Source organism: Melopsittacus undulatus, chromosome 2, assembly GCF_012275295.1.
Source record: "Melopsittacus undulatus isolate bMelUnd1 chromosome 2, bMelUnd1.mat.Z, whole genome shotgun sequence".
Lineage (NCBI taxonomy): Eukaryota > Metazoa > Chordata > Aves > Psittaciformes > Psittaculidae > Melopsittacus > Melopsittacus undulatus.
Window position 1 is genome coordinate 2,948,621 of NC_047528.1, and position 21,076 is coordinate 2,969,696.

The 21,076-nt window shown below is 49.7% G+C and overlaps 2 protein-coding genes across 2 annotated transcripts in view; both read left to right on the top strand.

Annotated features, from left to right (window-relative positions):
- The window catches only part of CAPN5 (calpain 5), a 51,826-nt gene that overhangs the window by 23,745 nt on the left and 7,005 nt on the right, over positions 1-21,076 (top strand). Inside the window, exons 3-8 of the mRNA XM_034060132.1 lie at positions 9,075-9,206; positions 17,399-17,607; positions 18,017-18,209; positions 18,746-18,939; positions 19,651-19,728; positions 20,443-20,638. Of these exons, the coding sequence (XP_033916023.1) occupies positions 9,075-9,206; positions 17,399-17,607; positions 18,017-18,209; positions 18,746-18,939; positions 19,651-19,728; positions 20,443-20,638 (1,002 nt within the window). The remainder of the gene's footprint in view (positions 1-9,074; positions 9,207-17,398; positions 17,608-18,016; positions 18,210-18,745; positions 18,940-19,650; positions 19,729-20,442; positions 20,639-21,076) is intronic.
- Positions 10,286-12,156, top strand: OMP (olfactory marker protein). The gene is given in 3 exon segments (XM_005144772.4): positions 10,286-10,321; positions 11,529-11,626; positions 11,628-12,156. Coding segments are annotated over 3 exon segments (663 nt in total).

Below are 21,076 nucleotides of genomic sequence, written 5' to 3' on the forward strand. Positions count from 1 at the left end.
CTGGATGAGCTTTAAGGTCCCTTCCAACACAAACCAGTCTGATTCTGTGATTGCATGAAGATAAAACAGGAGGTTTGGTTACACCAAGGGCTGAGTCCGGCTGGTGCAAGAAGTGGTTAAGAGGAAGAAACAAACAGGAGGAAGCGTTGGTGGGAGGACAAAAGCCAGAGCCCTGCAGCTGGAGCAGAAAGGGAGCTGTTTCCTTGGTCTGGCAAATACAAAGCCTGAGGGAAGCACTGTGGATGTGTCAGCTGGTTTCTGTGTAATGAGGTCTCTTCCTTGAATTAACTCCCCATTGAACTAATCCTGACCCTCTTCCTCTGAGCACCATCCAGTTTTGTTCTTCTGGGAGAGGACAACACACTGTGGCTCTGGATCACTTGCTCTAATGATGGGTTGCTGCCTCAGGATGTGCTTTTTTGAGGGTCTGGTGTGGTTTTTGGTGTGAATTGGCTTAGTTTTGGCATACACCCCTTGCCTCTTTGGCTCATGGCTTCTGCATTCCTGTTCCCTCTATCTATATGGTAACCCTGTAATGCATATGTGGTTGAGCCTGAAGGATACCTACACCTGTAAAGAAGCAGGAACAAACCCTCTCTCCATCATCTTTCCTTCTTGCCTCACTCCTGTTCAGTCCAGGACCATCAATGGCTTGACCAGGAATGAATCAATGCAGCTCATGTCTGCCTTTATAAACCCTCCAGGGCAAGGGCTTGTCCTTTCCTTGCTGCCAAAGCGCTTGTCACCACCTGAATTATTTGTACAGAGCAATAAATTCTTCACGTCGTCCTTGTTTAAAATAAAACCCCAATGCAATTTGAGAGGGAGTGCAATGGCACTGGTTCTCCTCTGATAGATATATAGATATGTATTATATATATATAACACAGAGGCTCATGGCCATCTGTTCCCAACCTGCATGCTGTCTTGGTGCCACATATGGTTGTAGACATCCAGTGCATAGCTTCCTGCCATGCCCCAGGCACCCCTATGGACAAGATAGTCCTGAACTGGGGCACATGGAGAAGTGAAGGAGACTCATTGAATGGTTTGGGTTGGAAGACACCTTCAGAGGTCATCTTGTCCATTCCCCTTCCAATGCAAAGCATCCTTGGGAAAGCCTTTAGGTGCTGGCAGTATCCAAATGCACAGTGCTTGGTCCTTGGTGGTTTAGCTCAACAGCTCAATACCCATAATTGGGTATTGGTGCTAACTTGTGTGATCTGTTGACCCCATCACATCCTCATCTGGATGCTCATTTCTATGAACCCACCAACAGGGTCACTTTTAAACTATCCTTGAGCATAGGAAGTGCAGCCAAAACCAGCACCCCAGGATGATGCTCCTATGGGAGCTCTGGCTTCCCAAGTGCCTCAAGATCAGTGCTTCAGCCACTGGTCCTGATCCCTGGGGCTTGTAGTGTCTTGCTTAGATCCCACAAGAAGAAATCAGGTCAGCAAAGACGAGCTGAAACAATCACCCTTTGGGTAATAGCTGAGGCCAACAGGAGCTTCATTGACCAACAAGGCAAGAGACTGCACCATGGGAGGGGTGACCCATGTACTCACATAGAGATGATACAAAGCATCCCATATCTCTGGTGTTTCTGGATCTTTGGGAAGAAGCCACCACTCAGTGATGCATTCTTCCCAGTTCCCCTCCAAGAAGGAAAAGGGTGGACAAGCCATCTTAATGGAGAGTGGTGATGGATAGTTCTTATGGAGGAATTAATGATGGAAAGCTTAAACAGAGTGCTTAATAACTGGAGAAACTGGCTAAAAGTCTAACTATAGATGTTTAAGTTGTTAAGATGTTAAGCCCATGTAAACCAGGTAGTGAGTTTGTGTGGAGACCTTGTGCTACCTACTCCTGGGAGAGCTTGTGCATGTTCCTGTCTTGGAGCTGCTGTATCTCCATTGTTGTGTCTCACTAAACTGGTAGCAAACTGAGCATGAGTTGAAGGCTTCAGTCTCATCTGGAAATGCTGGGCATTGCCTGTTATTGGGAATGTCAGGCAGGTCAGGAGGAAATCACTGTAAGGGAAAGGGATGTTCTCAAGGAGAGATGAAGCTTGCTTGGATCTGATGGCTCTGGGATACCAACACCCGCAAAGAAACAAGGGTAAACCCTCTCTCCATCATCTTTCCTTCTTGCCTCACTTAGCAGAGCCTGAACTCCTCTCCAGGACCATCAATGGCTTGACCAGGGATGGTCATGTCTGTCTCTATAAACACCCCAGGGCAAGGACTTGTCCTTTCCTTGCTGCAGTTTCATGACTGGAGCCCATGGCTTCCTTGGGAGATCCCTGTTGTTAAATGCAGGCGTCATTCTTTTTGGTGACCACCCCATTGGAGGTGGCTGGATGCTTATGGCCAACCCTGCTGCCAAGTTCCTCTCCACTTCCTTCTCTTAACAACAGCAGAGCTCAGCCTTTTCCTGCTGACCTCCTGTTGAATCACTTCATATAAGGCTCCTTTTTGCTCCTTCTCCCAGCTAACGGAAGCTGCTGAGCCCATATTTATAGAGGGTGGTTTCCCCATAAAGCGGGTTTCTCTGTGAAGTTACAGCCAGGGTTTGGATAACCAGAATAGGTGTGGGCTGGGAGTCATTTCTTTCAATGGCTTAAACTCATGATAACCTCTTCATCGTCATTGCATAGTCAGAGATTAACTCGGACTGTGATGGGGGAAAGTCCTGGTCTGGGGTTGAGGTGCTGGTGTGCTATAAATGTGACACAATGGCAAACCAAAGGGCAATTCCTCATTGCTTTAGGGGTGTAGGAGATATCCCCATGGAAAGGTAGTTAGGAAGCTTTCATCTGCGATATGCATGTGGGAAGTGTAGGTAATTTTCCTTTGCAGCTCCAGGTTGTTTTCCCATCAATAACTTGGCTTTTAGGATAATTAAAAACCAAACCAAAACCCCACATGATTTGGATTCCTAAATCCTGTTTAGAAGCTTGGCTTTCAGGGAGGCACAGGAATTGGGATGCAGGGAGGGCAGCATTCAGCAGGCACAAGTGCCAAACCTGTATTACATTGCCTGGAGGCAGAAATGATGCAGCTGAGATTGGGGCCACATCATTTTGCTCTGGGATGTAACAATAGCTCTGTGATGAGAGGGGGGGTTGGGTCATTCCTTCCCAAATACAGTGGTTTCTCACAGCAGGGCTTACTTGAATAGGTTCCTTCCTTTCCACCAATGCATCTCCACCACCATGTCCTCCAGGATGGGGACTGATGGCTCCAAAGCAGTACAAGCGGTGGAACAGCCTCATGTTTGTGGTTCATAGTCCCTCACTTGTACCAATGTGAACCCCAAGAACAAGTCTGGGGCCTGATATAGATAGTTTCAAGCCAAAGCAGCTCCTCTGGCTGAGGTTAGACCCAACAGCTACGAGTGCTGGTGTAACTGAGGGTGCAGGGTGCTATGGTAAGAGGATGGGCTTTGGAGGGTGGGTGTATTTTGAACCCATGATGCTGCTAAACCAGGGTTGTTCCTCACCCTGCAAGTCCTTAGCACCATCTCAAGGGAGCTTGGTCGAAGGAAATCCCTAGGAGAGCTCAAGACTGGGACATGATGGGAGATGGAGGACTCAGGAGAAGGTGGCCAGCAGCACTGTAGTGAATCAGAGGGTGTATCTGTTGTAGGATGTTAAACAAACATGGGAGCTTGGTTTTGGTGTGGCTCCCTCAAGTCCATGCCTCCATGGAAGGAGATCCAGGTGGAGCTCTCTCTGAGAGCTGATGGGTTTACTCCTTCCCGTCTCAAGGCTGTAGTTGTGTGCACTTGAAGGGTCAGGTTGGTTCAGGTGATACAGCATGAAAAGGAGCCAGGTGACACTGTTCCCCTAAAGGAATGATGGTTTGGGTGGTGATCAGACTGTGTTGGGACTTAAAAACAAGAGGGACCCCTTCTGCTTATGGATAGGGTAACCTGGTGCACATCATCACACTGCTCTGAGCATCTCACCCCCAGCTTGTCAGCAAGGCATGTGAAGACTTGGGCACTGAGATCTGCAGATCTGTCAGGATCCAGGGAATGCTTTTCCTTAGCAGCTCTGCAACCAGACACATCAAAACAGCTCAGTGGGAGAGGCAGCCTGGGGGATGGCTGCATCTGAATGCATGGAGATGCTCTGGGGGCCTCTGCATCGGTCTTGGCTGGGTAGAGACTGAAGAAGTCCTGGGCTGAGTAATGAGGAGGCTTTCCAAGAGTGCATCCTTGGGGAATGCAGGTGGGAGGAACGGGAACAGCGGGTCCAAGGTCTCTGCACTTATTCCTCCTCCCCATCCTCCCTCTCCATCTGCTCCTGGCGAGATGCTGCGCTCACAGCAAGTTGTGTCTGTTCACATCTCACTGCTTTAACAGAGACCTCTTTGCTGCCTCTGTACCTTGGCTATGCAGAAGGTAAAACCACAGAGGGACTTGTCAAGGCTGCTAAGCCTGCAAATTGACCTTTAGATCTTGTTTGCCAACGTCCCCTGCTCTTTCTGGTGCCAAAACAAACAGCACAGTGTGGTGCTGAGCTACACGAGCAGAGTCATGGGGTTGGTGGGGAGGGTATTTGTGTGATGCCTTCTTTTACATGCAAGTCCTGTTTGCTGTGGGTGGAGTGTCCAACGCCCTGTGTATGGTGTGGGAGCTGATAACAGATACAAATGTGTGTACATTGAGATATAATGGGTGCATTAGCAGGAAGGATGTCTGACTGGGGCAATAGAAACCATCTCAGTTTTACAGGGTGCAGGTATTACCAACCAAACCTACCCTTCCATGTATGTGATTTTTAGTAGGGGCTGTCACAATAGGACAAAGGGGAATGGCTTTAACCTGCCCAAGGGGAGACCCATGGCAGGGGTTGGAACTGGATGAGCTTTAAGGTCCCTTCCAACCATTCCATGATTCTATGGTTCTATAATAATCCCCCTTTAAACACAGACCCCTGGTTTTCTAACCTCACCCTATTTCCCTTCACCCCATTCCCATCACCCCAGTGCAAAATCACATCCCAGCAGCTAAAACCACCTTTGTGTCAGCACCATCACCATTACCATTGCTCTTTGTGCTTGGATACCTCCTGCTCTCTGAGTTGTGTGAATGACATTTAAAACCCAGCATCCTTCCATTGCCCAGGCTGGGGAAGCACAGCCACAGCAATAGATTGCATTGCTGATATTGCAAGGCTGAGGGAAATCACTGCTCTGGAGTCAGCCAGGGCTCTGCAGTGCAATTACACTCGTCTGCTCCTTGCAAAGTCTTGTTAGCAGGAAACGGTCCTGGCATGCAGCAGATGTTGTCTCTCACATGGTTATTTCCCCCTCTTAGCTCTCTCCCTCCCTGCAGCTGCCTTGACATGATCCAGATCCCCAATGACTCTAAAGCTCAGTTCTGCACTGAGAAACGTTTGTGATAAGCCAGTCACTGCTTATAAAGGCAATTAAAGGGCGATTTGCTCATTACTACCCCAGGTGGACTTGGACTATGAGGAGAAGATGAGGATGATGATGCAGGTTTAAATGCACTTGTGTGTGTTGGGGGCAGAAAGTAGCAAAGGGGAGAAACCCACATGCTGTTTGGGGGGAGCAAAAGCACATCAAGTGCAAGCTAATTGCACTGATTGAGTCTTTTTCTTCCCTTTAATGGACTTCAACAGCCCAAAGCCAAACTGACCTGTTCTGGGCTCCCATGAACCTGGTACCTCTGCATCAGCCTCTCATCGACAGGGATCTCACAGTCCTCTCCCAGCCCTGGCTCTGATTTCCACCTCTGTCCCACATCCCTGGCAAGACAAAGGATGTGGGAAGGAATACATTAATCACCATGGCTTTGAATCATGGGGTTGGCCCTCCCGGTGTTATCAGGCTGTATCTTTTGATAGGACCATCCACACTGGCTTCCTCTAAGCTGTATTTTGCTGCCTGGAGCTCAGCAGCTACTTCAGCAGGGATTGTCAGGGAGGGAAAGTCATCTCTGATGGTGCTCAAGATCCTTGGGATCCTCCAAGACAGGTTCTGCTTGAGGGTAAAGAGGCATGGATGGCTCTCATGGCCAAGGTGGTGCAATGGCTTTTGGCTTTCCCCTACCATTCTTTGCTGTTCAGGGGGTTGGAACTGGATGTACTTTAAGGTCCCTTCAACCCAAACCAGTCTGGGATGCTATGGACTCACTGTTTGCTGAAGCCTCAGGTGCCAGGGGCAGTTTGAGCTGGTTCTGTGGTGGTGGCTGATACCTGAACCCAAAAGGCCCCCAGGCTGTGTGTGTGTTTATGGGTGTTCATGCTGCTCTTTCCTCTTGGGGTCATGGTGCTGGGAGGGTGATGCTGTGTTTGCTTGTTGGAGAAGCACCTGCATGGGTAAACCTCATTGCTCACCTGGTTTCTGTCTTCTGCACAGGAGGGGGGGGAGGAAGCCGAGGTGGTGATATTCTGTGATCAGAGCATCTCTGCTTCCCTCCCTTGCACATACAGACTGCAGCCACTGCAGAACAAGCTCTTTATCCTTATGAGACATCTCTGTCCATAGGGAAAGGAAAACTTCAGTGCTTTTATTAGAATCCCAGACTGGTTTGGGTTGGAAGGGACCTTAAAGCTCCTCCAGCTCCAACCCCTGCCACGGGCAGGGACCCCTTCCACTGGAGCAGCTGCTCCAAGCCCCTGTGTCCAACCTGGCCTTGAGCACTGCCAGGGATGGGGCAGCCACAGCTTCTCTGGGCACCCTGTGCCAGCGCCTCAGCACCCTCCCAGGGAACAGCTTCTGCCTAAGAGCTCAGCTCAGTCTCCCCTCTCTTGGGCAGGTTCAAGCCATTCCCCTTGGCCTGTCCCTACAGGCCCTTGTCCCAAGCCCCTCTCCAGCTTTCCTTGGCTCTTTTTTACCTAGTTCCCACTGGTCCCTAGTTTATCACCCACCCCTGTATGGGATGGGCATGGTGCTCCATGGCTTTGGTGCGCTTTGCACCCTGAAGGTGCTGAATCAAAGCCCAATGTACTGAATGCAGTCCCATGGGCACTGCAGCCTTATTGAAGCAACATCTTGGTCTCTTGCTCTGTAGGGGCTGTACTGGACCAAAAGCACTTTAAAATGCCACATCCAAGTGTGTACCTGAATGGGAAGCACCTACTGCAGCATCTGAAGAGCTGCCTGAGTGAATCCTTCAAGAGCAATATGCCCTTAGGGACCCATCTGGGGTAGTGACAAGAGGAACTGAGGGTAATGAGAGCTGTGATTTGCAGAGGGAGCCTGCCCCTGTTGTTTCCAGCCATAGCACCTTCATTGCTGCCATGGGTGCAAGAGTAGTTTCTAATGGTTCTACCCCTTGTCTATCAATGCAGGCTGCTTTTTGATGACTGCAAAGGGCTTCTCTGTATTAAAATGGGCAACCAGAGTGTTTTAGTTTGCAAACTCTTTCCTGGTGATGGGGAAATCCCAGCTAACTGCAGCTCTGCTCAGGGAGATGGGCCCCTGAACATCCGACATGCTTTACCCTGTGCTGATTTCTGCCAAGCAGGATATGGTTTTCATGCTTTCATGTTCTCCCCTGTTGATCTAATACAAGCAACATCCTTTGTCTACACTGCAGATTCACCTAAAGGTAGAAAGAGCAGCCGTGGTCCTTAGATGGGGCAAACCCAGTGCCTCTGCCACCCACAACAGCACCATTGAGCACTGATCTTGCAGACCTCCCCATCACCAACACACAGGAGGGATGCATCCCCTGCTGCTGGTGTGAAGCAGGAGCTAAACCCCACTGCTGCTCTCCCATCCCTGTCTGCACTCGGATGCTGGGAAGCACTGTCAGCTTACCTCCCTCTAGTGCTTATCCCAACCTCCTGCAGCTGGGAAGGGATTACTCCTCTCCCTTGGGTTTCATCCCTGCCCTGTTTGTCCGGATGGAGCTCCGGTTATCATTCAGGTGTATGGTGCTGGCTGGGTTAGGTGGGAATAACGGGAGGTGCTTGTGAACCAGCAATTCCTGATCCTCCCTGTGATGGGTAATGGCAATACAAACCCCTGTGTTCACAGTTTTGGGGGGAACGTGTTATTCTGGGTGCAACCAGCTTGAAAACCTGGGAGCAGAAGGGAAATCTGCTTTTCCCTTCCCCCCAATACAATTAAATGTAATAACAAAGGGGAACCAATTCCTTCAGCTCTTTGGCCCATCTGCTCCCAGCCTCCAGCTGTACAGGACCTTCCAACCTGGGCTGAGAAGAAGAAAAGCTTAAAAGAAGCAGTGTTTCTCAATACCCTCTGTTGTTTTAGTGCTTTCTTGGCCAGGCTCTAAGTGGGATTGGGAAGGGAGGGCAGCCTGGCAGGAGCTGGATGGAATAACAGGGATGTGATTGGTGCCTTAATGGTTGGAGGGATGAACCCAGCTCTTAGCTACCTCCTCCCCAAACTTCTCCATTCATGGTGCCCATGTGCTATCCACCATCCTGCTTTTGGGGTCACAATGAGCATTGAACCATCCTGGCCCAGCTACAAGGCTTTTAGCTCACTGGATTCTCCCCATCTGGTGTACTAAGACCTGGAAGGTCCTGGGTGAGGATACTTGTCTTCTTGCAGCCAAGACTGAGCCCTCAATGTGTGTTGAGCTTTCCTGGGTGCACTGATTTAGACACTGTGATTCCTCAGCTGGATGCCTGGCTCTGCCCTTCTGCATGCTTTCAGTTTCAGATGGATCCACAAGTTCCAGTATGGGAGATGGTGGGGTTGAGTGATGCTCTCCAGAGTAAGAGAGGGGGAAGCTTGTAAAGCAGTCATGGGATAGAAGAGATGAGAGGCTGATAAGAAATAACAGAGTGGATTTAGAAGAGGAGCTGGAATGGCAGGGGATTGGAACTGGATGATCTTAAGGTCCTTTCCAACTCTATTCCATGATTCTGTGTCCTGGTGAGAGCAGAAGGCAGGACAAGGTCCTCCTGCTACCAACCATGATGAGAGAGGCCAGCAGAAAGCTGCAGGTTTAAATGGAGCCTGAGGAAGAGAAGAATAGAGTTTCCTTTGCCAAGAAGCCTGGATCCTGGTTTCCCTGTCTCCTCCCTTACTCAGTGCATCTGTTTCTGTTCTGTCCCACAGGAAATCTGCAATGATCCACACCTCTTTGTGGATGGGATCAGCTCCCATGACTTACACCAAGGCCAGGTTGGGAACTGCTGGTTCGTGGCTGCCTGCTCCTCGCTGGCATCCCGGGAGTCTCTGTGGCAGAAGGTAAGAGATTCCCCATGGCAGGGGAATGCCTGTTGTTAACACCTTGGCTTTGCATTGTGTTTGTTCAGCTCAAAACCTGGTTCTTCAGGGATGCCTCAGGTTCCCAAAATGGTTCATGTGCAAAACCCTCCCTTAATGGACTGTCCTTCAAGGGGAATCATCATCACTGCAGTCACATCACACTTGAGACAAACCCTTGGATGGTTTCTCTTTAGCCAGGTAGATCAAGTCCCATCTTCTCTTCTAGATCCCAAATCTGGTCCTTGCCACTCCAAAATCACCTAAAAGACAAGAAGAACAGAACTCAGGATGCTCCTCTGCAGCATTTGGCCCTGTTTCCTTAATTCCCATGGTGTTACCTTTCTTTGGCTTCTCAGTGTGTGCCCACCTTGGCAATGAGATACCTTGCACTGGAGGAGGTGGAGTGATTTGAGGATCTTAGCATCTTTCCCAAGGCACAGGTTCCCTAAAGCATCCATCCCTGGTGTGTCCCATGGCTGGATTGCACCTTGTAGCAGTCATCCTTCAGTGTGGTGTCCAAAGGGATTGTGTTAGGGACCAGAAAGGCACCAAAGAGCTGCACTAGATCCAGGGAGCAATTGCATAGGTACAGGGAAGGAGGTGCTCAGTGCCATGTCCCTGGCCTCTCTGTGCCTAAATACACTGTGGCCACTGCTATAGAAGTCAGTCCTGTGAAAGCAAAAGCAGGAGAGCCTCAGACCGTGGTACAGGCATGTTTCCTTGCAGGACAAGAGCCCAGCAAGCTGCAATCACCTTTCCATAGATTTTAGCCCAAAACACCACCAAAGCCCTTCAGTGTGTGCAGACAGCATCACTGCTTCACACACAGCCTCTTGGTGTGCTGCCAATGGACCTAAAAGGGACCCCTCCACCCTACACCTTTGCATCTGCTCTGTGTGCTGCAGTACCTGCAGGCTCTGTTGTGTGTGTGGTTTTGAGATGATGAACATGAAGTTCATGAGTTTGTGTTTGTTGCAGTGTCCCCATTGTCTATTCAACTCGAGGTTTCTCTTCATATGGGAACAGGATAGCTGTTGTTGGTTTCTGAATAAGCAGCGATGTGTGCTCCCATCGTGGAAGCAGTGACTGTTGTGGTACAAGGGGTTGTTTAGCTTAGCTTCTACCTCTGCACTGACACCTCCCAAGGGGGACCAGGCACATTTTCCTCCCTCCTCACCATTCACTTCCAGCCCTGCCTTGGGAAACACCAAGCAAACAGAACTGGGTCCTTTAGGACACCTCATTATTTCCATTTGCCCCCAGCATTGCGTTTCCTCCCTTGGCACTTTGGCTGTGGGTGTTTGTGACCTCTCATTTTCCATCCCTTAGCTCTCAGATGCTCTTCTTTGCCTGCCTCCTCTTCCTTACTGAAAGCCTTGTTTCCTGGCCAAAGCTGCAGCTCTCCCCAGGCCTTCCCTCCCAGTTATGTTCAGTTTGCTGTAGTGATGGAGACCTATGAATTAGACAGGTCCTTTGCTAACACTTCATGTGATGCTCTGAGGGCTTAGGATGAATTGGAAGGAGAAAACGTGGCTGTGAACTGCAGCAGCAACTGTTAAAGCAAAATGGAAGATGCCAAGTGCACAGATTAACCCTTTGGTCCAGGGAGACACCAGATCTGCTGGGATTAGAGTCTGGTCCTTGCTGAACATCTGAGAGACCAGAAGTAACCATAGACTGGTTTGGGTTGGAAGGGACCTTAAAGCTCATCCAGTCCCAACACCCTGCCACAGGCAGGGACACCTTCCACTAGAGCAGGTTACTCAATGCCCAATCCAAGTAATCTGCAAATACCTAATGGAAGGGTATGGGATAAGACGGAGCCAGACTCTTGCTTTCTTGCTTGGGATGCACATTCACAGGACAGAAGATAACGGCAGAAGCTGTAGCTTATCTTCAGCACTGAGCATGGTCAAACAGTGAAACAGGGGGCCAGAGAAACTGTATGGATCTCCATTCATGGAGATACTCAAAGATAGAGTGCACAAAGCCCTAAGCAACCTGATTTAACCTTGAACTAAGTCCTGCTTTGAGCTGCAGGTTGGACCAAACCCTTCCAGAGCCTCCTTCCAACCTGAATTATCCTTCTTTCAGAGAGAGCCCTGCTGCCCAGACCTGTTGGGTCACATAGAATCAACCAGGTTGGAAAAGACCTTTAAGATCATCATCCCTGGCTGCATGCCTTCATTTTGGGATAACGAGCTGTGGTTGTCAGGCAGGTTGCCAGGGAGGCTGACATCAAACATCCCTTCCCTATAGATTACCATGCACGGTAGCACCATCAGTTCCTAATCTGCAAAGAGACACACAGAGGAAGCCCTGGAGGGTGTTCTGCGTCACTGGCCCGGGTTGCTTAGCACCAGTGGACCATGAAGAGGTGGCTTGGCAGCTTTTTTCCCTCTGTGTGTCCTATTGGAGAGCCAAACACAGCAACGGAGCAGCGGAGGTGATGGCAGTGCAGGCAGGGATGCTCGAGCTGCCCTTCATCCATGATGACCAGCTCACCCGGTGCATGAGGCTGCGATTCCAGAGCCTGCAGCAGAAGAAGGGGAGGCCCCAGGATGGTGAGAAGCTGCTGCATCCCAATGAGCACATCTACAGAGTGGATTTCATCCGGCAGCACAACCTGCGCTTCCTCCGCTGGGATATACAGCTGGAGAGACCTGGGAAGGTCACAGTGACCGGTACATCCCAGCACTGGACTCCTGATCTCACCCACCTTATGAACAGGCAGCTGCTGGAGCCGGTGGGTGTCTTCTGGAAGAAGCCAGGGGCTGAGGATGTGGAATGCAATGAAGCAGATGCCCAGGAATTTGGGGAGCGGATAGCAGAGTTAGCCCGCATCCGTAAGGTGATGTATTTCCTCCTCGCTTTCACTGATGGCCTCGAACCAGCTCAGCTGCAGGGCTCCATTGTTTTTAAAGCCTGATCCCCTCCTGCTCTTCCCTTCTCCCTCCAGCTGTGCTTTTGTCTTTGTATTCCTTTTAGTTTGGTTTTCGGTTCAGTTTTTATGTGGTTCTTTATGAGGGATGGCATCACTGAAAAGGACAGCACTTCTGGAGCCTCTCAGCCCTGTGAAACATTCCCATACGTGCTGTCCTTTGGATGATGGGGAGCAAGGGGCCATGAGCTTGCTGCTGTATTTGCTTAGTGTGTGTAAATTCAGCAGGGATCCTTCAGGTCTGACTGGTGCAGGATCTTGCTGGCTTGGAAATATGAGGCTGCTCTAAGCCCTCCAACTGTGGCAACTGCACAGCAAAAACATGATGGAAAACCATGAAACTGCCATCCCAGGAACAGGAGAGAGAGCCTGGAGAGAGCCCTGGTTTCCAGTTTCCATCCTACCTATTACAAAGGAAAAGCTTGTTTGAGATGCAGTGCTTCTCCTTGCAAGGATGCTGAATGCTGCGACTGAGGCTGGTTGGTGTCCCTGAAGACCAGTTCCATGGAGGACCAGCTGCAGTACATTTGGACACGCTGTGTTCTGCAGATGGCAAACCCCATGGACAAACTGATGCAGGGAGGCTGGAGCATCCTTTCTCTGACAGCCACCACCATTTCTGTGGGGAGATGTACTGCAGCACCTTGCTCATCTGGACACTGTTGGTCCTCAGATGGGTTGGAGCAGGCATTCCTGTGTGTGCAACAGCTTGGATCAGGCTGTAGGTCTGTGCCAGCAGTGACTGCCCTGCAGCAAAAGCAATCTGTGCATTGCTGTGGCCTTAAAGCACACATGAATAGGTTTGTTATGAAGCATCTAAAGAGCCAGGAGGCTGCAGGGCACATTGCAAACCACAGAGCAGGAACCTGCTGCTGCTGTCTCCTACCCACTACAGGCAGGGACTGGTGTCTGGGTGGCCATGGGGGTGGAAGGGAGATGCAAGTTGAGGAGCAGGAGGGTGTCTGGCTTGTTCTATGACTGTGAATAAACTGCTTTGGACATTCCCTTTTCCTCCAGCAATAAGGTATTTTGGTGAAGCTTCTTGAGATCCACAGATAGAAATGTCCTTTGAAAGAGTCAAGTATTCCTACAATGGGGTCTTTGCTGGAATTGCACTCCAGTGTGGGTGAATGCTCCTCAAGGTATGGCCTGAGGTTGTCCTATAGAGAGGGCAGTGATGGGACTTTGTACCCATGGCCTGACTTAAGTGGACCATCCCCAATAGAGTCCAACCTTTTCAAAGCCTCCAGGGATGCAGACTCCATGCCCTCCTCAGCACAGCAATAAGGTGTAAAATGATAAGCACAAGCTAATCCAGGCAGAGAGGAGAAGGAAAGGAGGAAGATCAGTTACTAGCTGAGATGCTGGGAGCTTTGAGCCTTACCCACAACCAAAGCTCAGCACCCACCGAATCACACAGCCATGGGCATTGCTGGAGAAATTGATGTCTTCAGTAGACCTCAAGCAATGCTGGACTCAGAGAGGAGAGCTAAAAATGGATGTATCCCATCCCTGGCAGTGTTCAAGGCCAGGTTGGACACAGGGAGCAAGCTGCTCCAGTGGAAGGTGTCCCTGCCCATAGCAGGGATTGGAACTGGATGAGCTTTAAGGTCCCTTCCAACCCAAACCAGTCTGGGATTCTGCTTGGCCATAGCATGGATCCACTATGGGCCAAACCCACTTCTAGGATCCTGTCAGACTTTCCCATAGGAGACCTTGTTTGTGTATCCCAGACTACAAACCACATTAGACCCAACAGCAGGAGCCACTTCCAATATCCCAAGGGGTTTTTGCATTCCAGGTCTCTCGCTATGCCATTGCTAAGCTGCTGGTTGCTGGGGTAGAGTTCTTGCTGCTGATACCTTGCTGGGTATTGATGTACCACAGTAAATAAAAGCCTAATCAACAGGGTTTCCCTTAAGGCCTGAGGCTGTGCATGTCTTCTTATCCTAATCCTGCACACAATAAAGCACCAAGCACCAATTTCAAACTCACTGTTGGTATTTCTGAGCACCTTTTCATCTCCTGTAAGCAGTAAAATGAACATTTACCTTCTGTTTTTGCTTGGTGTGAGAAGCTTAATGGAGCATTTAACAGGCTTGTGTGGTTTGGGAAGGGTTTGAAGGGAAATGATCCTCAGGTGAATCCTCCTTTCCATGAGAGCTGAGAGGTAAATGGAGCAGTGTGATCACCCCTCTGCTGTAGGGAAGATGAGCCTCTTATACCAGCCACTGGAACTCTCCCTACACGGTTTCAGCATCCCATAAAGGCTTCCAGATACACCACTCTGTCCCATCTACCAGGGAGATTTCATCCATGGTTCAGCAGATTGGCACAGGAAGGTCTCTCCCTCCTTTTCCTGAGCTGGTAAGTTCCTAACAGAAGAGCCCTTGCTTGGAGGAATCAGCATCTACCAATTCCTCCTAAGCAGGGACATTTCCCCAGGATCATAGGTGTTTATGGGCTCCCAATTTACCCATTTCTGACCCCTTTCACTGTAAATTGTCCCAGTGAAGGGTGTCACAGCTCTAGATTTGGGAACCCCTAAGCCAAAAGCACAGTTGGGTGAATGAGAATGATGGGGACCAATATTTCCACTGCCTCAGTGTCACCCAAGCAAGTTGAGTCTGGGACTCAGTGGGATCCTGGGATGGGTGGTCCATGGCATGTTCTCCAGCATCCACTGGGGAGGGATGGAGATGCCTGAGGAGGTTTCCTGGGAATGGGTGGGAGCTATGGACCTCAGTTGCATGATGATCTCCATGAGAGCTCCAGCTGCTGCTGGGGTTTGTGGATGTGCCCCATGTTAATCCTCCAGGTAATACACAGTGTCAGGTCACAAACAGGGGTTGTGCTCTGTGCCTTCAAGTGTGGTGTCCCAATAGGCACCACATCCAGTGCTTCTACCTTTCCCCTATAGCTAAGGGAGTCACAGATGCCTTGGCCAGAGGGTGAAGCAACAGGAGGGATCCTTGGCCTGGTTGGGATGCTGTGCTCTGAGGGAGAAACCTGGTGTTTGAGCTCACACCTTGCCCTTTGGGATGCTGAGGACAGGTTGGGATCTGGAGATCAGGCTCCTCTCATTCCCCTTGGGTTGGTGTGGAAGTACATCCAGTCTTGGATCCTGGTCTAGTGGTCCAACCACTTTTGCTGCCTTCGAGAGGATGATGATGGGGACTGCTGCCTCCTGCCACCACTGACAGAAGTGGCAAGCCTCAGACCCAGCCAGCTGGAAGCTGGCTCTGCTGCCTCTAATCAATGCCATCATCATTTCTAAGCCCACATTAATAGCAAATTGATTAGCACAATGGTCCTCTAGGACAATTCATTAGGATGAGCTCCAGTCAGGAGGAAATCGATGGGGACTGATGGAAGATTGTCTGACCATGCCTGGCACTCTCCCAATGGGAGTCTGGGACATGGTTGTCAGCACTCCTGGAAAACACCAAACCCTCCAAAAGCAGCTCTTTTCCATGGCTCTGTCTACTCTTCCTCCATTGATCCAGACAGCTCAGGAGTGCCAGTGAGTGAAGGCATCATTAATATTGCAGCACAGGAGCATTAAAAGCTTCAGGCTGGATCATTGCTGGTAGTTAAGGAGTCAGTGGACTCTCCAGAGGGAAATATATCTGCAGGGTTATGGCTTTGTGACAGCAGCCAGAAGGTAAAAGCTGAAGGTTCTGGCAGCTAGACAAGGGCCAAGGCACAATGAAGGGGGTCTCACCATGGCACAGGGCTTTCTGAAGAGCCTTTTACCATGCAGTGTAGCTGTGTCCTGTCCTATCTCACCCCAATACCCACATCTGTCTCCACAGGACAGTGATTATTTGGTGTATTGGAGCACGGTTTTCCTTTTAGGAATGTTGGGTTTGTTCCTTGCTTAGGTCATGATGCTTTGGGAGCAGGTAAAAAGCCAAGGTGTGGACAGTCGGTCACATTAATGCAGCTGAGTTGGTCAATACTATCGACTACTTTACATAGACATTGGCCTCACAGCCCACCCTGGCTATGAAGTGAAGCCACGTTACCTTCATCCTCAACAGGAGCTGAACTGTGATGGGGCAGTTCCTGGCTGTGTGCTTCTATGTCCTGGTTCTCTATAAAACATTGACCCTTCTAAATGGAGCATCTGTGCATGGCTGGGCCTGTTTCTGTCCCATCTTTTGGGTGGCTTTTCCATCCAAACCAAAGCTGGTGGTGCCTAAAGCCAGGAAGGACTGTGGACGTTGTTACCCCTTGCTCATGTCCCACTGGCAGTGCAGATGGCAGTGACACCAAACCTGCATTCCTTCAGCCCCTCAGCTGCTCTAGGGTTTCTTTCACTCCAGGCTCTCTTTTCCATGTCCTTGCTTGGATGAATATGGTAGCTCTTGATAGGGAAGAATGGAGATGTTGTGGGGATGAGGATCTTGCTTTTCCCACTTTAGCAGAGTATGTGTACACAGTGTGTCTGGTCTCTGTTCATTGCCAACAGGTAGATGAACACAACACTTACTCTTGAGCCCGGTAGGTCACACCAGAATCAAGTAACAGCATCAAAGAAGGTGCCTTCACTTAATGGTACCCTACTGACAATATAGTTAACAAAAATGTGGTCATCAAAATCACCATCCCTGGTCAGACCAAGGACCCTCTGCTCCATTAGCCTGTCTGCAGCTGTAGATGGCAGCAGATGTCCAGGGCAGAGTGAGAAGAAAGAGGAACAAGGATCTTCCAAAGTGAGATGAAGTCTAAGCTATTCCAGTATACATTAATCTAGGATATATTGAAGGAGCCAGGTCCAAAACCTGTTCCAACAAGACATAAGCATGTCCATCCAACTCATACTTTTCCTTGTCTTTGATATTGAGCCCTACAAGGATGCTGGAGAGGGACTCTTCATCAGGGACTGCAGTGATAGGACAAGGGGTGATGGGTTCAGACTGAAACAGGGGAAGTTCTGGTTAGATATAAGGAAGAAGTTCTTTACTGTGAGGGTGCTGAGGCACTGGAATGGGTTGCCCAGGGAGGTTGTGAATGCTCCGTCCCTGGCAGTGTTCAAGGCCAGGTTGGACAGAGCCTTGGGTGACCTGTTCTAGTGTGAGGTGTCCCTGCCCATGGCAATGGACAAAGGAACTGGATGATCTTGAGGTCCTTTCCAACCCTAACTATTCTATGATTCTATATTGCCTTTGTTAGTTCCAGAATGAGAGTCAAATCCACCATGATGCGCATGCCTCCTCTCTTGCAGGTCATCCCAGACTGGAAGGAGCAGGAATGGAATGCAGAGAAACCGGAGAACTATGCAGGGATCTTCCACTTCCAGTTCTGGCGTTTCGGTCAGTGGCTGGACGTGGTGATCGATGACCGCCTGCCCACACTCCACAACCAGCTCATCTACTGCCACTCCAACTCCAAGAACGAGTTCTGGTGCGCCTTGGTGGAGAAAGCTTATGCCAAGTAGGTATCTGAGTGGTTGCAGGACAAACTGGGACCTGGGTACCCTGGTTTTCATCTCTGTTCATTCACCAGTTGGTTTGCACCAATGGAAACAACAGGTTTCCTGGAGGGAAGTAGGACGTATCTCAAACAGACAAAGATTGTAAGGAAAAAGCCCTTCTTGTAGCAAAAGATCTTCCAACTCCACATTAGTTTCAATAATACCTATCCTAGAGATTTCAAGTTCCTATTACTTTGTCCTATGACAACAAGACTGCTGCATGCAGCATGGATCTTACTTTTTTACCCTACTTTGCTATCTTCACCCACTAGAAGTCTTATTACATATCCAGCCTGCCCCAAGAGCTGTCCCAAACCTCTTCAAATGTCAATCCAGTGTTGTCATGCCATCCCTGTCACTCTCTTTCAGGTTGTCAGGCTGTTACGAGGCCCTGGATGGAGGCAACACAGCTGATGCCCTGGTAGACTTCACTGGTGGGGTGTCTGAACCTATTGACCTGACCGAAGGGGACTACATTGCTGATGAAGCCAAGCGAAACCTCCTCTTTGAGCGTGTGTTGAAGGTGCACAACCGGGGAGGCCTCATCAGCTGCTCCATCAAAGTAAGCAATGTTCCTTGCACTGTCTGGGGTTCATGGGAATAGGCATTTGAATGGTCTCTTATACTGTGGGAGACTTCTAAATTAGATCAGATAAATTATGGCCAAGGGTCCCTACTTCTTATGGATGGCAAAAGGAGTCAAGCATGGATGCCAGCCCTCATTCGTGTGTTGAAGAGCCTAGATTCATTCCATCACTCTTCAAATGTTAGGAGGGGATTTGCTCCCAGAGGAAGGTGTTTTGGTGTTTGCATGTGGACATCTCCACAAACACTGGGTGCCAAACCTCCCATTATAACCAGTAGAATGAAATCTATTGGTTGACACTATGAGAGCTCAGATGCCTCATGCAGCAGGTGGAAACCATGAAGGATTTAGCACCTGAAATCAGAATCCCAGACTGGTTTGGGTTGGAAGGGACCTTAAAGCTCATCCAGCTCCAACCTTGCCACTAGTTGGGACACCTTCCACTGGAGCAGCTTGCTCCAAGCCCCATACATTCACATCCCCCTGGTACAGTGTCTATGTCCCCTGCCCAGGCCACCTCAGCAGCAGACATGGAAGCCCGCCTGGCCTGTGGACTGGTGAAGGGCCATGCATATGCGGTGACGGATGTGCGGAAGGTGCGCCTGGGCCATGGCCTCCTGTCCTTCTTCAAGTCAGAGAAGCTGGATATGATCCGCATGCGCAACCCGTGGGGCGAGAGGGAATGGAATGGCCCTTGGAGTGACACGTGAGTTAGGATGGGGACCAGCACCACCTCTCTTCGGGGGGAAAAGTGGATGGATGGGAGCAAGGCTGTGCCATGAGACAGTCTGACTGCGTCCACAGCGATAGGTTAACATCATATGGGATGCTGCTTCAACCCATGTCCTAAACCTACTATTTCATTATAGTGTAGATTCATTCTTTGCCTTGGGGTCTTGGAGGTCAGCAGAAGGGTGGTTGAGCTTGACAAACCTTCTCATTAGTGCTCTGGTGGGTGTTGTGGTGAGATTGCAATCCTGTTGTACTCTACATTCACACTAGTGAAGGATGATTATAGCTCACCTTTCTGCTCCCTGTCTTGTTCCAGCAAAAATAGCACCCAACAGAATCAATCTCTGCCCCCACTGACTGCTGTGGTGTCTGTGGATGGGATGAGGGAACCAAGGGCTGGTGTAACCAGAGCCTTTAGCTAGAGTTCAGTTTGTTATCTTCATTGATAGGGTTGTGATTGCACTGGCCAAACAAAGTCTTGCCAAGCTGGATTCAGGTCCACTGGTTAGGAATCTCCAAGCCATGCTGCACTCCCCCCATGTCTGAAAGATGAGCTAACCAGAGCATGGGGGAACTGGTTTATATAGACCTCGTGCCCTTGACAGACCTGCTGAGGCCAAGTAGCCTCTTGAATTCCTGTTTATCCCCATGTCCTCACAGTAATGATCCTGAACTCTTCCCACAGCTCCGAGGAGTGGCAGAAAGTGAGTAAAAGTGAAAGAGAGAAGATGGGGATGACGGTGGAAGACGATGGAGAGTTCTGGTGAGTCCCTCCTGGGGTTGTCACCATGGATCATACCTACAAAGTCCTCCCAGGGAAGCATGTGGGTCATTTCCATACATACAGCTATCAAGAACAAACAGCCTTTCAAGCCCTAGGATGTTTAGTGATTCCTCCTCTTTGAGCCCATGGGTGTTAGCTTTGAATGGCCATGACCCTAGGATTGCAAGGTGCTCCGTATCACACTGGGTCCAAGCTATTTAATCAGGGTACTTGCAACCTGTTATGGGTTAACTTAATATCCTCACCAGGTATGTTTCAATACAACAGGTACCCATGTGTGTAGGAAGGGCCACTCCTCTGCTTCTCCCACTGCAAAACACATAACTCTACTGTTTAAACTGAACAAGTATTTTCTGCATACATGGAGAAAGGTGTCTCCATCTCTTCCATTATTCAGCAGCCATCAGAGGCTACTCAAACATTGTCTCTGTCTATGATAGGGTGTCTGTGATAGGGTGATCAAGTATTGGAACAGGTTGCTCAGGGCAATGATGGAATCACCATCCCTGCAAGTGTTCACACACTGTGGAGACAAGGCCCTCAGTGCCATGGGTTAGTGGTGGCCTTGGCAGTGCTGGGGTAATGGTTGATGAGCTTAAAGGGCTTTTCCAACCCAACTGATTCCATGATTCTATGATCCTTCAGTGTACTGTTGAGTACAGTATAACCCAGCTCTGCCCTTTCCTGACTTAGGATGACCTTTGAGGATTTCTGCAAGTACTTCACGGACATCATCAAGTGCCGTCTCATCAACACATCCTACCTGAGCATCCACAAGACCTGGGAGGAGGCAGTGCTACACGGGGCATGGACCAGAAACAGTGACCCCTTGAAGAACCGCTGTGGAGGCTGTATCAACCACAAGGACACCTTTCTGCAGAACCCTCAGGTAAGTCATGGAGCAGAGGAACTTCTGGAGCCTCTACATGTGTTTCTAAGTGCTTAAATCTCCTATAGGGACCTAGAAGGGAAAACCAGGTTACAGACCTCTGGTAGATTAAATGTGCTCATGACCATTCTGTGGCTGAGACCTCTGGCACAGCATGACCTGCATCCAGGCCAGCTCTATTAACCTTGTCCCTCTTATGAGGGAGACTGCATCCAAGTGCCTGGTGTAGAGCATCTTGGCACAAGCAAACAGCAAGCTGTGGCACAGGGTAGCGGTGTTAGCTGGTGCCAGTCAAACAGAGCTATTTCCAACAGTATGTATGCCTGAATCATCAAGCCCCAGTTCTTTTGTCCAAATCTTGGTACTATTATATTCATCATGGCAGGTGTAGTCTATAGGGTCATTTCCTTCTAGCTTGGCCTTCAAAAAGGTCCTGCT